The sequence below is a fragment of the Ambystoma mexicanum genome, chromosome 6q, assembly GCF_040938575.1.
Source record: "Ambystoma mexicanum isolate Mex_15411 chromosome 6q, UKY_AmexF1_1, whole genome shotgun sequence".
In the NCBI taxonomy this organism is placed as follows: Eukaryota; Metazoa; Chordata; class Amphibia; order Caudata; family Ambystomatidae; genus Ambystoma; species Ambystoma mexicanum.
Genome location: NC_090937.1, coordinates 1636309240 through 1636327567, shown reverse-complemented (window position 1 = coordinate 1636327567; position 18328 = coordinate 1636309240). Strand labels below are relative to the sequence as shown.

Here is an 18328-nt window from a genome sequence, read left to right as displayed (position 1 = left end):
AAAACTGGTCTAATGCATATTTCCTCATCATTTGGGGTAACATTGCACTCCATACGTGAGGAACTAGATGGGGCGCTCTAAGGCTTTAGACATTTATTTTCTGTTGTTCTCATAGGTGATACATCCGGGTGCCCCCAAACCTCAGCCCTGTAGATGGCTGACGCCTTGGCCTGCGCCTGGTAGAGGCTCAAGGCCGGCTCTAAAGCCCCCCTGTCGTGTCTGGCATAATAGGCTTTGACCGCCCCACAAGTTTTCTCTAACACAATATTGGCCTTATTACTTGGTTTTCCCAGCACCCCCCCCTTCGAAACCGGATCCTCAAGTAATCATACCAATCCACCTGGATGGTACCATTTGCCTAGAAGATTCAGAATGTTTGGTCTGTCCACCTTTGGTGAAAAGATCATAGCCCTGCTCTTTGAGGCATTCATTTCCAGACCCAATTTTACACACTCAGATTCAAAAGTGGGCAGAGCACGCAACAGGCCCATCGGGGATGTGGACAGGAGGACTGCGTCATCCGCAAAAAAGAGAACCGGGACGCGCTCACTCTCCATCTTCGGGGTATCCGCATTCTCCTGCTGGAGCCTCTCTATTATTGAGTTAATAAAAAGACAAAATAAGATGGGCGCAAGAATACATCCTTGGTTCAGCCCTCTGGCCACCCGGAAATGATCCATCACTTGACCGCCCAATCCTCACCTCACAACTACACATTGTTCTCATACAGGAGTTGGATTGGGTGAAGTAGGTCTTCAGGGATGTTTTTGCTCCACAGGACTGTCCGTAGAGTCTCTCTGGGCACACTGTCGAAGGCCGCCTTCAAGTCTTCAAAGACCCAGTATAGATTGGTCTTGGTAATCCTGAGATGTTTTTGGAAAATTAAATAAAATTTAAAGCATTGGTCAACAGTGCTTTTTCCTGCTTGGAAGCCCGAATGAAGATGGCTTAGTTGTCTCCTCAACCCTTGCTACCAGGTGCTGCTGTATCACCTTCGCAAAGGTTTTACCTGCATCCAGCAGCGAAATGGGTCGGTAGTTGCTGGGATCTGCCTTGTCTCCATTCTTGAATATAAAGACTATCACCACCACTGTCCGAGTCTTGGGTACCCAGTCTTGGGAAATAACTGCATTGAATAGCCTTGTGAGCACCGTGGGCCCAGACAGTTATTTCACTCTTATAAAGGTCCACAGGGACCCCATCCAGCCCAGGGGGCTTTCCCTGATTCTGTGCCCCAATGGCCTGAGCCACTTCTTCAACTGTGAAGGTTAACTTCTTTAGGGTGTCTATTTGTGGGGTTGTAGCCATGGAAGAAGCCCTCAAAGACTACTCAGGGTCCATCACTATACAAAGTGGATGTGCCACTTGGTCGGATTTATACTTTATGGTATCATTAACATCACCCTTTAAGTCAGTGTCGGTGATCAGGCTCCCGAAGCATACGCCACTCTTCGCATCCGCACACTCCTGGGTGGATCGCCACTGGTCCTGCCTGTACCGGGCCTTTTTTGGCACCTAAAAGTGACTTATAAGAACTTCTCATCAATTAGAGAAGGACCCTGTCCAGTGCTTTACCCCCTCTCATATATGCAATTAGGACCCTCTTGGCTAAGGAACAGTCGCGGTCAAACCAGGCTATCCGCTTCTTGGCCCCTTGCCTAATACGGTTTACTGGGGCAGATAACAGGTGCCCTACTGATTCCTGGATAGCTACGAAACACAAGCATATGTCTTTGGTGGAGGTATTTACATTGCAAATTAGTTCAATTTGTACAAGGATTTTACCATACAATGTTGAACCCGCTAGTTCCAGGTTTAAGTTTGACCATTTTATCGAGCATCGTGCATGGCCATGAACTGTGATATCCATACCTCGATCCGCCATGCGTGGGCAAGCTTCGGCAGGATTTTTCAGGGAAAGCATGATTGGTCTATGATCGCTTTCCAATCGATCCAGCGCCTCAAAGCCCACTGCCCTATGCCAGCCTTTGTTCGAGACCAGGGCATAGTCAATTCAAGATGAGCCTTTAGGGCTGTAATGGGTGAGTTTTTGATCGGTTAGAAACCGTCCTTTACAGCACATCAGGCCGAGGTTATGAAGGCTTCTAACCACTTCCAGGGTCTCCGGTGCGATCTCCCAATGAGAGTTGTCCTTACACCCGGAATAGCCCAGGCCTCATCGTCATCATCCCAGAGACCTTCCAGTGATCTCGGAAGTTCCAAGGAGGTATTAAAATCTCCAAGGTCCAAGATGAAAGTTGGACCCTTATTGGAAGCCCCCAAACGATCCACTATGTCGCACAAAGTCAGCACTGCATTAGTGGATGTCTTGACCTTCAACCTGTTGTAAACATTAAAGCGGAATACTGTTTCCTGATTAGGTCTGGTTAGTTCCACCAGTAATAAATACTCAGAGACTGTGGGTATCTGCCTTGCTTCCCAATCAAGGGCAGCTCTAAGACCGAGCACCAACCCCCCAAAGGGGTTTCCCTCTTTGGCCTTGTTTGGGCTTCACCTCGAAGATCTCGTTTCCCTGCAACGATACGGGCTCCATAGCCCAGGTCTCGTGATAGGCTATAATGTCTTATTATGTAATTAGTCTAGCAACCCACTATCATCAAGGTGTTTCGTGAGCCCTGCGATGTTCCATGAGAGTAGATTTATTGATTGCGTGCTTTGGCCCCAAGGCACAGTGTCCATATGGGCCAGTCAGTCAACAACCTCCAAGTTTGCCACCCTCCTGAGAGTGGCACCGCCCATTGGCATTCCCTGAGGTACGTGCAAGGACCTTAGTCTATTGTCTCTCCATGGGAAGGCTTTACTAGAATCACCGCCCACCCCAAGGATGTGCTAGCCCTCGGAGTGCTAAATGCTGAGGTTCAGGATAGAGGCTTTAATGACAATGTAACAACCCTGTGGGGAGGGGTAGGTGCGGGTCTCGATGCCCAACAAGCCCTGCACCAGCCACTCCTCCTTCAAACAGACCTTGATGCAATCAAGATTAATCGTGAGATGGCTAAATCTTCTTCGATTAGGTATATCATCCTGTATAATGGAAGTACAATACAACCCTTCTTGTGACGGATCCAATGAATTACCTTATTGGTGAGTGCTTCCTGACTTTCCATGGGACCCTCCAATTCCATATCCTGAAAAAACTAAGTGAACTGCATTGTGCTGACAAACGTGAACGCGACTGAGGGATGTCCACAGTGAGCGGTTGGTCTGAGCCCGACTAAGGGAGACTAACGTTGAGAGAAAGATCGGAGCGCGGCTGAGGGGGATTCAAGGTTGAAGAGTAATCACCCGACTGGAGGTTACCAGAAGGAACTGTTTGTTTTGTTGTTTATGACGTATCAGGCCCTCGAAAGCACGATACTTTGCATGAGAAAAGACTTGGGCACAGGAGGCCTTGATATAGAGAAAAGGAACTGTAAGCTCGAGCTAGAGAAGCCCAGGAGTGTACTGTGCTCAAGAATCCCACCTTGTCCCGTGCTAAAAATGTGGGGAAGGGACACCCCAGCCATAACATCCTAACTTTTCATTTTATGGACACTTCTTTCTTTTCTTGTGAACACTATCCAACATTGTTTTATAACTTGGCGGTAAGAATTGGCAATAGTTTATTTTTTAGCATAGGCACTTTTATTTGACTAGACTCTACTTGGACAGTATTATTATTTGGTGGTCGTAACTTTCTCCCATCTGAGATTTAAATTTAGATTAGGCGTTCATCTCACCCACTTTACTGTTTAATAAATACCCTTGAAGTGTGATCCCTTGTGTCTGTCTTTACTGTTGCCACCATGAGTTCCTTACAGGCCCCATTCCTGAAGTTGTGAAATCCTTACAGAGGATTGCTTCATTGTCAAGCCTACTGCCAGCAGTCTCAGTGTCATTTAAGAAGTGTTATCTCCTTTGCTGTGTCATACTGACTCCCTGTGGCTGCACGGATCAATTTCAAGACTGTCTGCATCATCCACAATGCTTTCTGGGGCCTGGGACTGCTCTATCTCCAAATTTCTCTTCCAAAACATCTTCCTTCTCGAGCTCTCTGCTCATCCACCTCCACCTTTCTGAGGGTCAGGCTCTTCTCCGAGCAGAGAGTTGGAGGCTGATCTATCTCCTCGACTGGGGCCTCCCCCTGGAACAACCTCCTGCCTCCCTCATACTTGAGCAGAACCACCTCCAGTTCAGGAAGCAACGCAAGACCTTCCTTTTCGCGTCCGCTTTCTCTCTTCCTCTCCACTGCTGATGCACCTGACTGCTCCGCGCACTGGTGATGACTGATGACATGTAACTTAGAAAGGACTGTTCGTATTCCAGTTTGAGAGGCATTGGTCTGTACAATAAAGGGTCACTGGTAGTCAGGTGCCCTGAGAACAGGAGCCTAGCAAAGGGAATCCTTTCATTCCCTTACATTGTTTCCATACATGTCCGATCTATGAAAGTCTCATCAAAGCCAGTTCTTCACCGCCCATCCGGAACCATAAAGGATAACATTGACACCCTTGCTCCAGCCTTGGCTGATTTCTGCAATCACTCCTTTGCCACTGGAACTTTCCCCTTGCCCATTAAGCACTCTCTTGTGCACACCCTTCTAAAGAAGCCCTCAGCCGATCCTTCCTCTCCAGCTAATTGGCACTGAGGAAGCTAAGACCCTACCTCGTTGAGACTCACTTCATCATACAAATTGACCATAAGCCCTTAAAATGGCTGATGAACATGAAGGTGGAGAATTATATAATGCTCAGGTGGTCCATAAGCCTCCGCTGCTTTGACTTCACTATTGAGCATAGGTCAGGTGTCCAACATAGCAATGGGATGGTTGCAAGGCTGTCCAGGATGTATAACCAACTGGAACATGAAACCCACTCACTGGGGTATGACTTTCCTCCCAACCACACCGTGCAGGCCAATGACTGTGACTCTACACGGAGGATTTGATCTAAAAGATGGGAGGAATATCATGAGGCTCTTCACCAAGCTGAAGAAGGAAAGCAACAATGCCATATCATATCATATCATATCACAACTGGACCCAAAACAATAGCATAGTGTTACCCTGTGATTTCACTCTCTCTCGCTCATAGAAGGTAACCTGAGGGCCAAAGCAGCACACTGGCAACCTAGTACGAACCTGGTACACAGAGGATCAGGGGCTAATGACAGAAGAGCCACGGAAAGTGCAGGGTGTCCGAGTGCAAACCTGCTTCCTCCCAGGGAAGAGGACCCTAGGTTACTTGAGAGCTACCGCAAAGTAATCAAAACACCAAGAAACAGTTCAATCTACGTGTCCAAAGAAGTTCCACAAAGTCCAAGACAAAAAACGTTCAAACAACCCTCATACAAGGGATAACCCAGAGGCAGGTCGAGGCGTTCCAGGTTAAACAGAGCGTACAGAAGAATCCAGGCCAACGGCATGCATCGTTAGGAGAGCAGACGAGTCGAAAACACACCCGAGGTCAGAAAGCAAACAAACAGTAGACCGACTCAATGAGTGCCACACAGCACATGGAACAGTTGAGACGCGAAGCTTTTGGGTGAATGCAGAGGTTATACTTCTGCATCATTGCTCTCTTCATCCTTGGATTGGTGAATAACATGTACTGAGCAATGACGTTTTGGGCTGGGTTGCCGGGCCATGTAGTTCTGCCATTGTATCAGCCTCCACGGAAGCTTCCAAGTATCTGATCATGATCAAAACCTCCTAACTATCGGTATCTGGGATGGATGACTGAAGCAGACCATGACATTAGTCCGGGGGTGGGTGAGTGTTAGGACACTTTTTCTTTTTGCTGTCTTTCTCCCATAGACGTCTATAGGGCACTCTTTCTTTTTGCCTTGTTTATACTCCTAACCTGATTTCTTGGAGTTAGGTAAAACCAAATGCTTTATTCACTTTACCTCCCTTGCCTGTTTGCTCATTCTTATGGGGAAACTGATCAGTCCATAAGACTATCAGTATTGAGAGATTGTCTCTCTTTATGGATTCTTGTATTTATAAACCTGCACACATCACCTTACAGTATCCTCATAACGTGGGTGTTGTGACTTTTTGGTTACAATTGTAAAACAGCCAGGGTGGGTTTGTGGCAGCGATTATATTTCTACTGTGTTTTGATCTTTTCGTGCACTTTTGCATTTACCGCAAATGGATACAAAGAGTGGCTAGCATGCTAAGATTTTTGCATCTCCATTATTCATATTGTAAGTGATTTCTGGTGGAAGCTGCTGCTTTTGCGGGTTAAGGGGTGGACTCTGTGTGAGCAAGTATTTGGGGTCTGGGACTGTGTAGTCCCAGTCCACATCCCTGGTGCCTAAATGTCTGTTTCTGGACAGATTCTGTGGCCAGTGGCTATGGTTGGCTATGGATGATTGGATAGCCACTACTAGTTTGAATGGTGCAGATCCTTACCATTGGTGCACCTGTGAGATCTTCCATCCAGATCTTGGATAAATAGGCGACTCCTGCATCCATTTGACAGATTATGGTTGTAGCCAAGACCCCTATAAAGAAGTGCCGCCCACTGAAGACCCAAGGACGACTCCTGCAGCTGGCCAGCACCAACTCCAATGAAGTAATGTTAAGCATTGCTCCTGTGCCTGATCTCACGAAGACCCTTGCCGGTGCTTTGACTGCTGGACCTGTGTGAACAACCAGTCTCAACCCCTGATCGAGGATCCGTGCATTTAGAGGTTTTGGAAGTGTCCCTGCACCAACCAGTGGACTGACCAGCTCTCTCCTCGGCCTCCTCGTTGCAGCAGTCAGCATTCTGAGAGCATTCTTGGAATTTGGAGGATCTTCAACTAGCACTACAAGATGACTGTTACTGTATTTTCAGGTTTCTTACATCAACAGAAGCTGTGCAGGACCTGTCCTTTTCTTTGTCCATTAACGATCTCCTGTTGCTGCCTGATCATGATGACTCCCATTGCAATCTGTTATCTTCACTCACTGGAGGGGTGTTCATCCGACGGGTGCAAGCACCACGACCTGGGTCTCCCTCGACCGGTCAAAGCACAGAAGGTCATGTTCCCAACAGAATCCGGGGTCTCTGGAGAAATCGAAGACAGGGAGGGTAAGTTCACAAACATTTTTCTATTACCCCCCAGTCTCCATAGGGTTACATGGGTGTAAAACCCTCTCCCTGTCAGTCTTTCCTGACTTAGATCAGTGGTGATCTGGCCAAGGGACTCACTCCTAGGCCTATCCTACTGTATTAACATTCAGAATTTTACCTACCTGAACATTTCTTCTGTTTTTGGATCTTTGAGTCACAACCACTGGCATCATCCAATCAGAGTAAACCTTCTGAAAAGTATAACTTTGGAACCAATGAGTCTATGGTACAAAACCCCAAACCATTTTAAGGCTGGATTTACAAAGTGCTGGGGAATTGTTTTAATGTTGCTCTAAAGGGCTCCTACTGTATTATATGCACCTGACTACTTACACTGGCTTTAAACCATGTGCTATTTCTATCTTCTCAGGATGAATGTACAAATGTGTTACCAATCGTAGCCCTAGATCACTCACAGCCCTCCTGAATCTAAGCGTTAATGCTCTGCTACGTATTGTGATTCGGTTTGGCTAGACATTCCTGTTCACCATAAGATGTTGACCTCCCAGAATCCGCCCCCAAGACTTATTTGTGAAATCCACTTTAACAGCAGGTGACGTGATAAGAGAAGAGATGCAGTTTGAGTCAGGATTAGTGCATGCTTACGTCAGATGTTGGATGCGAAGGCACCTTATACTTGGCTTTTAAGCCAGGCCAGTGGGATGCAAATTCAAGAGGCCCTATATGATTGGCAGTGGTGTATGCCATCTCGCAGGGGAGTAGTGCCTGGGAGCAGAGGATGTGCATGAAGCGAGGGAGTGGATGGAGAGATTCAAGTTGGTTTTATAATAATGTTTTACGATGATTCTTACAATGTTTAACTACTGCCCTATGCTTAATATGTATTGTGTCTCAAAGTGACCAACAATACAGCTGATGATGGTGATGATGGCAGTATTCCTGTTACTTTTTGCCTGGCAACTTCTCTTGATGTCTTGGAAGTCCATGCCGGAGGTTGGATGCTATCCCATTCCTTTCTGGGTTACTTTTGTGTGCCTTTGTCTGTTCTTTGTTCCCTTTATGGTGGTCTGCAGTATCATCTCGCATGCATCCTTCTATGGAACTTTCTAGCAATGCCTATGGCTGCGGCCCAACCAGGGCCCTCCAGCCACCTTCCACCTCACCGGAGACTATGTATCCTTCTAAAATGTGCCCGGACAAGCTGCGGAATCTACTCCCTACTACCAGTTGTCGAAATGCGCCAGAACTGGAGAAACTAAATGTACTACTTTTATTTTCGTACTGATCATAGTTCCACTACAATTCACAATTATTTTCACAGTTCCTGAACTATTCTTTTTGCAGTTAATGCCGCCCTCCTCTTATTACTTAAGAATTTACTTGAAGCTCATCTCTAGAAGCAGGTTCTTGGGGGCTGATAAGCACTATCAAAGTGAGTTGCTTTCTGGTCACTGCGTGGAGTAAACTGCAGGCTGAGCACTTTTTGGAAGTGTGGTGTACAGGATGGAGTCCATAGTCATAAAGTTATGTTCCTATTTGGTTCTTCCGAGACCTGGTAGAAATATGATGACCAAAATAGATATTTCAATTCTTAGCTTTATGTATCCTGTCCCTTTGCATTGTTTGTTGGCTCAAAGATGCACAGTTTTCCTGTTCAAGTAAATAGAACTATTTTGGTGTCATTAGCAGCTACTCTGAGATGCTGAACAGAGGAAGACATCATTGTTATGCTTTAAAAACTCATTATTTTCCTTCCTCACCTTTCATTTTAGGTTTTTGGGAAACAAGGGTTTCCTTTACACAATAAAGTGTTCTTTGAAAAAGGAATGGATCCGTTTGTGAATTTGGATTAGGGATTCTGGCTGTTATCGAGACGTCCTCTTTCATAGGCCTATATGTCCGTGAGCATAAAGGTGACACTGCACAGTCGTTAGTTCCAGGCTTTCTTTGGACACATGGTGCACGTCTTGTGGCACTTGTGCCTCAGTCTCTTAAATGTTAATGTTTCTTTAGCCCCACATTTTCCCAGTGAATAATAAAACCTCTCCACATTGCCCATCCTTCCACCACCAACCTTCTTGTTGAAAGCAGAAACATCTAATCCTGTGATTCAAAAGAAACAAATGGCCTCAAACACCAAGATGAGGAAGGTCCTAGAAAACGCAACAACTGCTCCTAATACAGGTACTAAGATGAGTTGGCCCTGAGGAGGCATAAAGATCAACCAAAAGAACGGGCTACATTGTATAAAAACTGACAATGGATTCAGAAAGTCGTCAACCCCAGCGTGGAGCTCGGCTGCAGCGCCCACTGAGAGACGCAACAGACCAGACAGCGTTTGACGTAGGAAATACAAAATCTGGTTGCGAGGAGAAGAGGAAACGAGGATGCCGGCCTTACGCCGTGTGCGTCCTCAAGGGTTCCTCAGGGGCAGCACCAGGCATGATGCTAAGGACCAGGAGAGTTGGGTGGTCCAGCAACTCAATACGCTGCAGACTGGCAAAGCCGAGCCAGCCGGGAAGATCGGCCCCCATCTCTGGAACCCCCGGTGAAGTATCAAAGCTGGAGAACAGGTAAAGTGTGGAATGGGAGACCCGGAGGGGCCGCTGGGCCAGAGGCAGGAGGTACCCCAACAGAAATAAACCAAGGCATAGATGAATTCTTTCTCATGATAGTGGTGGGGATAAGTCCACTAGTTACAAGAGAAGGGTCTGGCACCCGAGCGTGAATGAGCGAAACTCTCAAGGAACTCTTCCCCATCACAGTGGTCAAAAGAATCACTGGAGCCTGGAGAAGGATCTGGGATGCTAACAGGACTTGGGACTTTGTTGAAAGAAAGTCACAGTGGCCAAGTGTGTATCAAGCTGGAAACTGTGAAAAAGAGCAGTATCAAGCAATACCAGGTGAAGGGAGTCATTCTCCTAGTACTACTCCCGAAATTCTGATAGAAAACCAGGGGAGATGAGTCATTCCCCCTAGCCTTGTGTTGAACTGTGCCAAAGAGGAGCTAGAGAAGGGAAGCATTTTCTGGGTCCTAAACTGAGAGTGGATCTGGCGACACCAGGGGAGGGGAGTCCATCTGCCTGGTTTCATTGGAAGTTTGTGCAGAACCACACCAGGAGAAGGGACCTATTCTCCTGGAGAGAACATTGTGTAAAGACTGTTTGAAACGTGCAAACCAGGGGAAGGGAGTCATTCCCCGTTTATTTTTGTTTTGAAGGAAAATTGTGTAGAACCCCATCCAAGAAGCAGGAGAACTGAGCCATTCTCTCTAAAGAAGGAACTTTTTGTTATTTACCTTTTAGTTGTAGTGTGACATGTTGTCAACTCTGCTTCTCTTTGTCCTGGTCTGCTTCTGATGTTCATTCTGTAGTGGTAAAAACCAACATGTAACTACCTTCTCACGGCTCATCTCTTCTTTAGGTGACTGCCTTATGTAGTGTGAGAAACCTAAGTGTGTTCTCCCAAGTAGACCCCAAAAATCCCTTATTCATGTGGCTAAGGAAGGGCTGGCATTCTCAGATCCCAACCCTAGGGGGTGGACAAGAAAGAGAGGATCACCTGCATAGGGGAAGGTGGAGTTATGCCCGGGGGAATACCCCAGGTGAGACACGTTATTACATCGGGGAAGAGGACAAGGAGGACACAGTCCCTGAGGCTTTTATAGGCTGTTAAGTCAACCTCCCTTCCACCCACTGAATCTCCCTTACCAGAATCCAACAACCCCTCTGCATCTAGTAAACCTATTAGGAACCCAAACCTTGTTGCCATGGGAAACTACATCTCCCAGAGTCCCTATTTTTCTGTCGCCTACCCGAGTACTCCCAGTGATTCTTCTCCCCACCCCTCTGATTATTATTACCCGAACTCCCAGTCTACTTTGATAAAAGAATACATTTCCCACAATCCGCCCTATTCATTTCACAACAATAATCCTGGTCATTCCCTCGACAGACCTCCAAACTATTATTTAACAGATTTTTCCCATTCATTTCACAAACCCTACTATTCTCATCCTTTCGAGTTTACCAGCCCGCCTAGGATGAGGGTTGATGAACTAAGAGGTAGAAAGAATCCCCATGGCAATACCAGGGTTATAATTCCCTATTAAAGCCTGCTAGGTTGTCCCAGTTTTGAGGCCAGGCAGAGTGGGGAAATTACTGACAACTACACACACCTGACTGCCCTTCCCCTTCCCTGCAGGGATAAATGGTGGAGCACTGGAGCACACTCTGAGCACGGCCGAACGCACAAGGAAACAGCTATTCCAGGACGGCAGCTCAAATGGAGGAGCAATGCGGCGAGACCTGAGAGGACGTCAAGGAGGGAGTTGCCCTTTTCAATCCAGGCCCATGAAGCCTCTGACAAAAGAAACATAAGAACGGGAATCGCAGCTGGTGAATGGTGTGATGGGTGTCAGCGGTACATGGTCCCCTCCACACTGATAGGCAGGGTGGGGACACGCGGTTGCCATTGGGATACCGTCCTTGACTCCAGCGGCAAAAGAAATGCCAACGAGTTCAGCACAGCTGGTATGTCGGAAGAACCTTATAGTGGACCGGTCTGTGTTAGGCTCATGGTTGCCGTGGCAACATTAAGAAGATTAAGATACAAAGGTCATTTGTGAACGAAATTGGTACCAGAGACAGAGTGGTCTGGTGCCAAAGGGTTCATTCGGTGGTCTCTGGCTGGTACCCTGCTCCTGAAACAGGAGACTGTGTTAAACTAAAAGGGTAAAGAAAGTAGAAGTACCAAGAGGCCATGGGGAAAGCCGAGATGAGGTGTCAAGGTGGTCATACAAGGGTCAAGCCAAACCCCTTGTACAATCGAAAGTCTTTGAGGCATTGCAGAGGTTTTGATGATTGTAAAATTGTGAACCCAACTGAGGGAATTGTGAAACCGGCGTTTGCGCCCGGCAGAGTGGAACGCAGTGCAAACTGTGATTTTGTGAATAAACACGCATTGTCCACAGGCTAACAGAGTGACCCAGCGAGACGTGATCGCCCTTCGGAAGTCTTTGTTTAAAGTTGGCAAGTGCTGTGGAAGGTCTGAGCCAGGATGAGGGGGGCCGAACTAAACCTAGGTGGTTGTTTATAAAGACATTGAGACTTTTGAATATTACCAATAAGTAGATTGTGATTGAAAAGCAGTAGTGAACCTAACTGAGGGACGGCAAGAGAAAAGTTGTGAAGAAGCTAAGTGAGCAACATTGTGACAAGTATGAACCCGACTGAGGGATGTCCACAGTGAGTGGTTGGTCTGAGCCCGATTGAGGGAGGCTAACGAGTGAAAGAAGTATCGGAGCCCGGCTGAAGGCTAACAGAAGGAACTTTTGTATTGTTGTTTTGGCATATCAGGTCCTCTGAAGCAAGAGACTTTACATGAGAAGAGACTTGGGCATAGAAGGCCCTGATGTAGTAGAAGGAACTGTGAACTCGTGCCAGAGAAGCCCAGGAGTGTGCTGTGCTCAAGAGTCCCACCTTGTCCTGTGCTAAAAACATGGGAATGGGAGACCCAGGCCATGACATCCTGGCTTATCATTTTGTGAACACTTCTTTCTTTTATTGTGAACATTATCCTACACTCTTTTGTAGCATAGCGGTAAGGATTAGCAATAGTTTTATTTAGTATAGGCCCTTTTCATTTGACTAGACTACAATGGGATGGTATTATTATTATTTGTTGGTCATAGCTTGCTCCCATCTTAGATTTAGGTTTAGATTAGGCATATATCTCACACGTTTTACAGTTTAATAAACACCCTTGAACTGTGATCACTTGTGTTTGTCTTGCTTTGATACCATGCCTTTCTTACAGTAGGCCAGCAGCTTCACAGTGATTTGGGGGTTTCTGTTTCCTTCCTTCTCTGTAGCCATGGTTAAGATGTCAGAAGCTTGTAACTCAAGGTCTCTGGAGGGCTTGTCTGGCTTGCATCTTCCTGTTAGAAAGTCACTGGTCGGGGCTTGACACTGTGTGATGAAGAACCTTCCCTTCTTCCTCTCTTGGACTTTTCTGCAGGTTCTGCCAAGGCCACTCTCTTTTGGGTTTTGGGTTACCTAGAAGGCAAGTTCCATTTCAAGTCTTGATTCAGGCTTGTAATAGAACTATGGTGAGGTCTGTAGCAATGGATTTGTCCACTGATTGGTGCCACGTGCCACCATGTTCACCACAGCCAAAGGTGGTGCTTCTGCTTCAATTGCTGTTATTTTGAGAACTTCTCTTCAGTGGTAAATTGTTAATGGGTATGCCCGACTTTTGTTTTACAGAAATATTTCACTTTTTAAAGAAGAGGAAGCAAAAAAAGAGCACGAGCGAGTGGGTGCAGGAGAAAGATGGCCCTATTACATGTAGGACCGCAATCATCACATCTGGTGAGTTTACAGTGGTATCTAGTGCCCCTTCATGTTGCCCTCCCCTGAATATATAATGGGCACGAAGCAGTGCTATGAGGCGTTGTATCTCATCATTGTTACCTTGACTCTAGCCCTTCCCACAATGGACACACGCCATATTATTCTTTTCACATGATCCACTTTTCCTTTTTGTGCTGTGGTCCCGCAAACACATTCCCCTTATGAGGATGGTGAGAACGCATGAGAACCTGCAGATGGAAGCTTTTTGCAGCTTTTGGGGTGCCATTTTGGATTTGTTAACCCTACTAAGCCTGTAGTATTGGGGTGATCCGCTCTGTGTTTCTCTGATCCGTGTACGGAATCTGTTAGAATTGGAATTTTGATGTGTATGGAGAGGCAGGGCCTTATTAGCAAGTGCTAAGAGCACGTGGAATCCTTTGGAATCTGCTGGAAGGAGGCTGGTGGACATCAAAATGGAATCCTTGCTTTAAGCGGTTTCATGCAAGGAAAGTTACATGTTCAGAGCAGTCATTTCAATGCCAAAGTATTGTCTCTTTCCCTCATGGCCATCTACTACTACCATAAATAATAGGATGAGTTTCTCAAGACAATCGCTTTCATTTCACTCAACGACGGATCAAGCAGTCTGCAGGACTTCAAAAGCTAATGCTTTGTTCCATCTCTGCATAGTATTTTCAGTTAGTCCAATAAAATTTTTCAAAACCTGCATCTTGTGAGTTGTTAAAGACACTAATTCGAAATAACTAAAAGTCGTAATGTAAAAACATATTTGAATAAGAGGAACTTGCCTTGCAAACTGTTGGCTTTGTCTATGCTTGTTAGATGTATTCTTTTTTTTGTTTGGGCTATTAGGTGGCACTTGCATTAGAGTACAGCTAGAGAGAAATGGCATATGAGGAAGGGCACAAAGCTTGTAGGTGTTGTTTGGCTATTTGCCAACCTATTGACTGCCCATTGAGACGAATCCTTGGATGTCATCACTTCTCACATAGGGGGGGGGACCCTTCCAATGGGACCAGGGTGGTGCAACCACAGTCCAATAATCCCCCTGGGCGTGGTGCACCATGGAGGATCACATGGGGGAGGATCTTTATGGGACAAGGGATGACAACCCAGGGAGAATGCGGTATCCAACTAACCCCCTTTACCTAACTCCCTCACCCTCTCACCCTGAGAAGGGTACCACAGCTTCTGAAAAAGCTTAATCTACCTCTGTAAGGTAGAATTCTTGAACACACTAACCCATACCGAGACAGAAGAGTAGGGACTATAGATATGAATGTTTTGTCAAACTGGGACAATGAAGAATCAAAACAACATGCAAAAGTATACCATTAGAAGTACTGCAATGAAGAAGAGGTGCGGAGGAATGAGGTGCACTGTGCAGAAGCTGCAAGAGCAGTTTAGTCAACATGGACCTGATGTTTGCATAAACACTGAGGAAGGACTTCACCTAATGTCGAGCCCTCCCTGGAGGCACCGAGAGTTCAGAGAAGGAGGAAGCGGAGAGAAGGCAGACTGGGACGCCACAACGGGAGAACGCACCACCAGGAGGATCTGTCCTGGAGGGAACGCTCCAGGAAGAAGTTGCAAAGAAGCTCCTCACACTCTGTGGAGCTGTTGAACACGTGGAACAGGAAGCATGATTGCTGAAAGGAAGTTTCCCTAGCTGCTGCAAGCAAAAGGGAGATGTTGACGACAAGAAGCACCAGGTGGGCCAGAAGCATGACAGAAGCCCTAAGAACACCGCAGACCAATGAGACAGGTACCTGCATGTGAGGGGAGGCGATAGGGGCCCAGGGTAATGGTGTAGAAGCTGTGAAAAGGAAAAGAAACAATAGTCATGGGTCTGGGACCCTGACAATGAATATATAATGCATGTTGAAGCATCCAGGCCACTCATCCTAGTCAAAGTACCTGGCAGGCTAGTATACCAGGTGGACTGAAAATAGAAGGAAGAAAGTGTGAGTCTATGACCCACACCCACCAAAGCAATCAAGGCCTCCAGAGAAATCGTCATAGTCTCTACCTGGCCGCGTAGTACACCAGGTGGACTAAACATAGAAGGAGGAAAATCTGAGTCTGGGACCCACACTCAAAAATATAATCAAGACCTCCAGAGCAATCATCATAGTCTCAGTACCTGTCAGGGTAGTACACCAGGTGGACTAAACATAGAAGGTGTGAGTCTGGCACCCACATACAAAAAGACAATCAATGCCTTCAGAGCAATCATCGTAGTGTCAGTACCGGGCAGGGTAGTACACCGGGAGGATTAAACATAGAAGGAAAAATTTGAGTCTGTGACCCATCTCCACAAAGACAACCAGGGTCTCCAGAGCAATCATCATAGTCTCAGTGCCTGTTAGGATAGTACACCAGGTGGACTAAAATAGAAGGAAGAAAGTGTGAGTCTGGGACCCACATCCACAAAGATAATCCAGTCCTCCAGAGCAATTATCATAGTCTCAGTGCCTGGCAGGAGAGAATACCAGGAGGACTAAACCTAGATGGAAGCAAGTGTGAGTCGGGGGCCTCCACCCAAAAAGGATATCCAAGCCTCATTAGTCCTCTTCAGTCACAGTACCTGGCAGGCTAGTGAACCAGGTGGACTGAACCCAGAAAAAAACCAAGTGTGAGTCTGAGACCCACAACCACAAAGGTAGTCAAACAAAAGATAGAAGAAGAGGACCCAGATTACCCAAGGAAGTCACGTAAGGCTCAGTCCTGTACTTTCCCAAGAAAATAATTCCCAATGCCACTTAACATAGTATCATGGAACATCAGGAGATTAAATAACCCCAGAACCCCAGCAAAAGACAAAACTTGTTATAATACGTTAAGAAATAAAAAGCAGACATTGTCCTCCTCCAAGAAACCCACCTTTCTGAAGATGAAGCGATCAAATTAAAAAAGAGTATCTATGATCATTGCTTCTACTCCCAGGCCATGGGCAAGAAAAACAGAGTTATGACACTTTCAACTAAGGCGGTTATTACTCCTAGCGAAAGTGACTCAGGAGGGAGATGGTTACTATGGTGACTGACAATCAACAGCAATAAATATCAAATAATGAAGATATGTGCGCGAGCCAAACTTTTGGAACTCAATAGGTAAAAAGATTGAATCCTTTGCCAATACGAATCTAATCATAGGTGGGGATTGGGCTCTCTCATTGACCCGATCAATGATTGAAAATCCACAGTAAGTTTCTCAGGAGGGAAGGTGCCCAAATCCCTGACAAGAATGATATGATATGATAAGCTATTTATGACGCGCCTGGACACAAGTGGCCATGAAGCTCCACTTAACTGGTATCTGGAGACTCTGGAACCCAGACGAAATAGACGTCACATTCTATTTGAACACCCACCAGGCCAACACAAGAAGTGATTATTTTCTAACATGTAATCACATTAAGGAATAATATAATCGAGGCTAAAATATGGTCAATTGTCCTCTCAGACTGCACACCCTTGTCACTGCTGATGGATGTCAATCCCAGAAATAAACACAATAAAATATGGCGTTTCAACACATCGTTACTCATCGACACAGAATTTACAATAGAGGTAGAGGGCTTTTGTCAGGAGTTTTTCTACATTAACGAAACTGAACACACCCATATGGAAACAAGTTGGGATGCATTCAACGCTACACTGATAGGCGAAATCAATAGAAAATGTACAGCTCAAAAAGTTCATATGAGAAAGAATACCAAGATTCCCTTACCAAAATCAAACAATTATAGAAATGATACCTCCAAAATCACCCTTAGGAATCTGATCAAATCAAAAATGTAATTTTAGAAAAGATCAACTATAGCGGCCGACATAGCGATGTTAAACATTAAGGCAAAATACCATGGTGGTTCAAATAAAGCTGTCAAATGTCTGGCGAGATACTTGGAGGCAAGAAAAGAAAAAAATAAAATAGACTCCATCAAGAACAAGCTAGGGACACCCCCACTCCCACTAAGGACACTGAGAGCCCAGGGTTTCGCAGATTACTATCGCACACTTCACTCATCTGGCACCTCCACATCCCTCAACATCCAGGCAGAGTTAATCACATTCCTAGACAACATGCCAATAAAGAGCCCAAGTAAAGTAGACCTAAAGGGTTTAGACGTCAGGCATTTTGAAATTAATCTTCTCTATGAAATAAAGGAACTCACCCCATAGAACTTGATCAAACCTTTATGAATACCTTAACTCCCAGACTACTTAAACTTTATGACAATTTCCACAACAATGCCCCATATACTGGAACTTGTGAAAAAGCAAACAACATCATTTAACCAAAAGGTAACACAGATACCACCACCCCAAAACATTACAGACCTATATAATTAATAAATGCAGACTGTAAGATCTAAACCAATTTTCTTGCCACAAGACTAGAGAAAACTCTGCCATTCTTGAGCCAAAATGGCCAAATTTGTACATAAAAGGGAGACAGACCAGTTAAAAAACTAGACTTGTAGCGGACATAATAGCATCCCCACCCCTGACCTAGAACCTAGACCTATGGCACTAGATGTCAAAAAAGCGTTTGACCCCGTAAATGCATTTATCACACCCAGGGCCACAATCACTGTCAACAACGCAGCCTCTTCTCTATTCTCTTTAAACAGTGGCACTAGATTAAGTTTCGCACTACTCCATATTGTAGCACCCGAACCGCTGTTGTTATTAATCAGGGACGCAAATCATATGGGAATGCAAACCCAAAATCTCCATCTTAAGCTAGCTGCATACACAGACAACGTTCTTATTTCTGTCTCCAACCCCAGCACCACTGTGAGGAGAGCAATGATGAATATAAAGAACTACAGAAAAGTATTTGGATGTAAACTAAACAGAGATA

At 45.7% G+C, this 18328-nt stretch overlaps 1 protein-coding gene across 1 annotated transcript in view; it reads left to right on the top strand.

Moving 5' to 3' along the window:
- The window catches only part of LOC138516928 (uncharacterized), a 382418-nt gene that overhangs the window by 125558 nt on the left and 238532 nt on the right, over positions 1–18328 (top strand). Inside the window, exon 5 of the mRNA XM_069632392.1 lies at positions 13352–13456. Coding sequence (XP_069488493.1) covers positions 13352–13456 — 105 coding nt within the window. The remainder of the gene's footprint in view (positions 1–13351; positions 13457–18328) is intronic.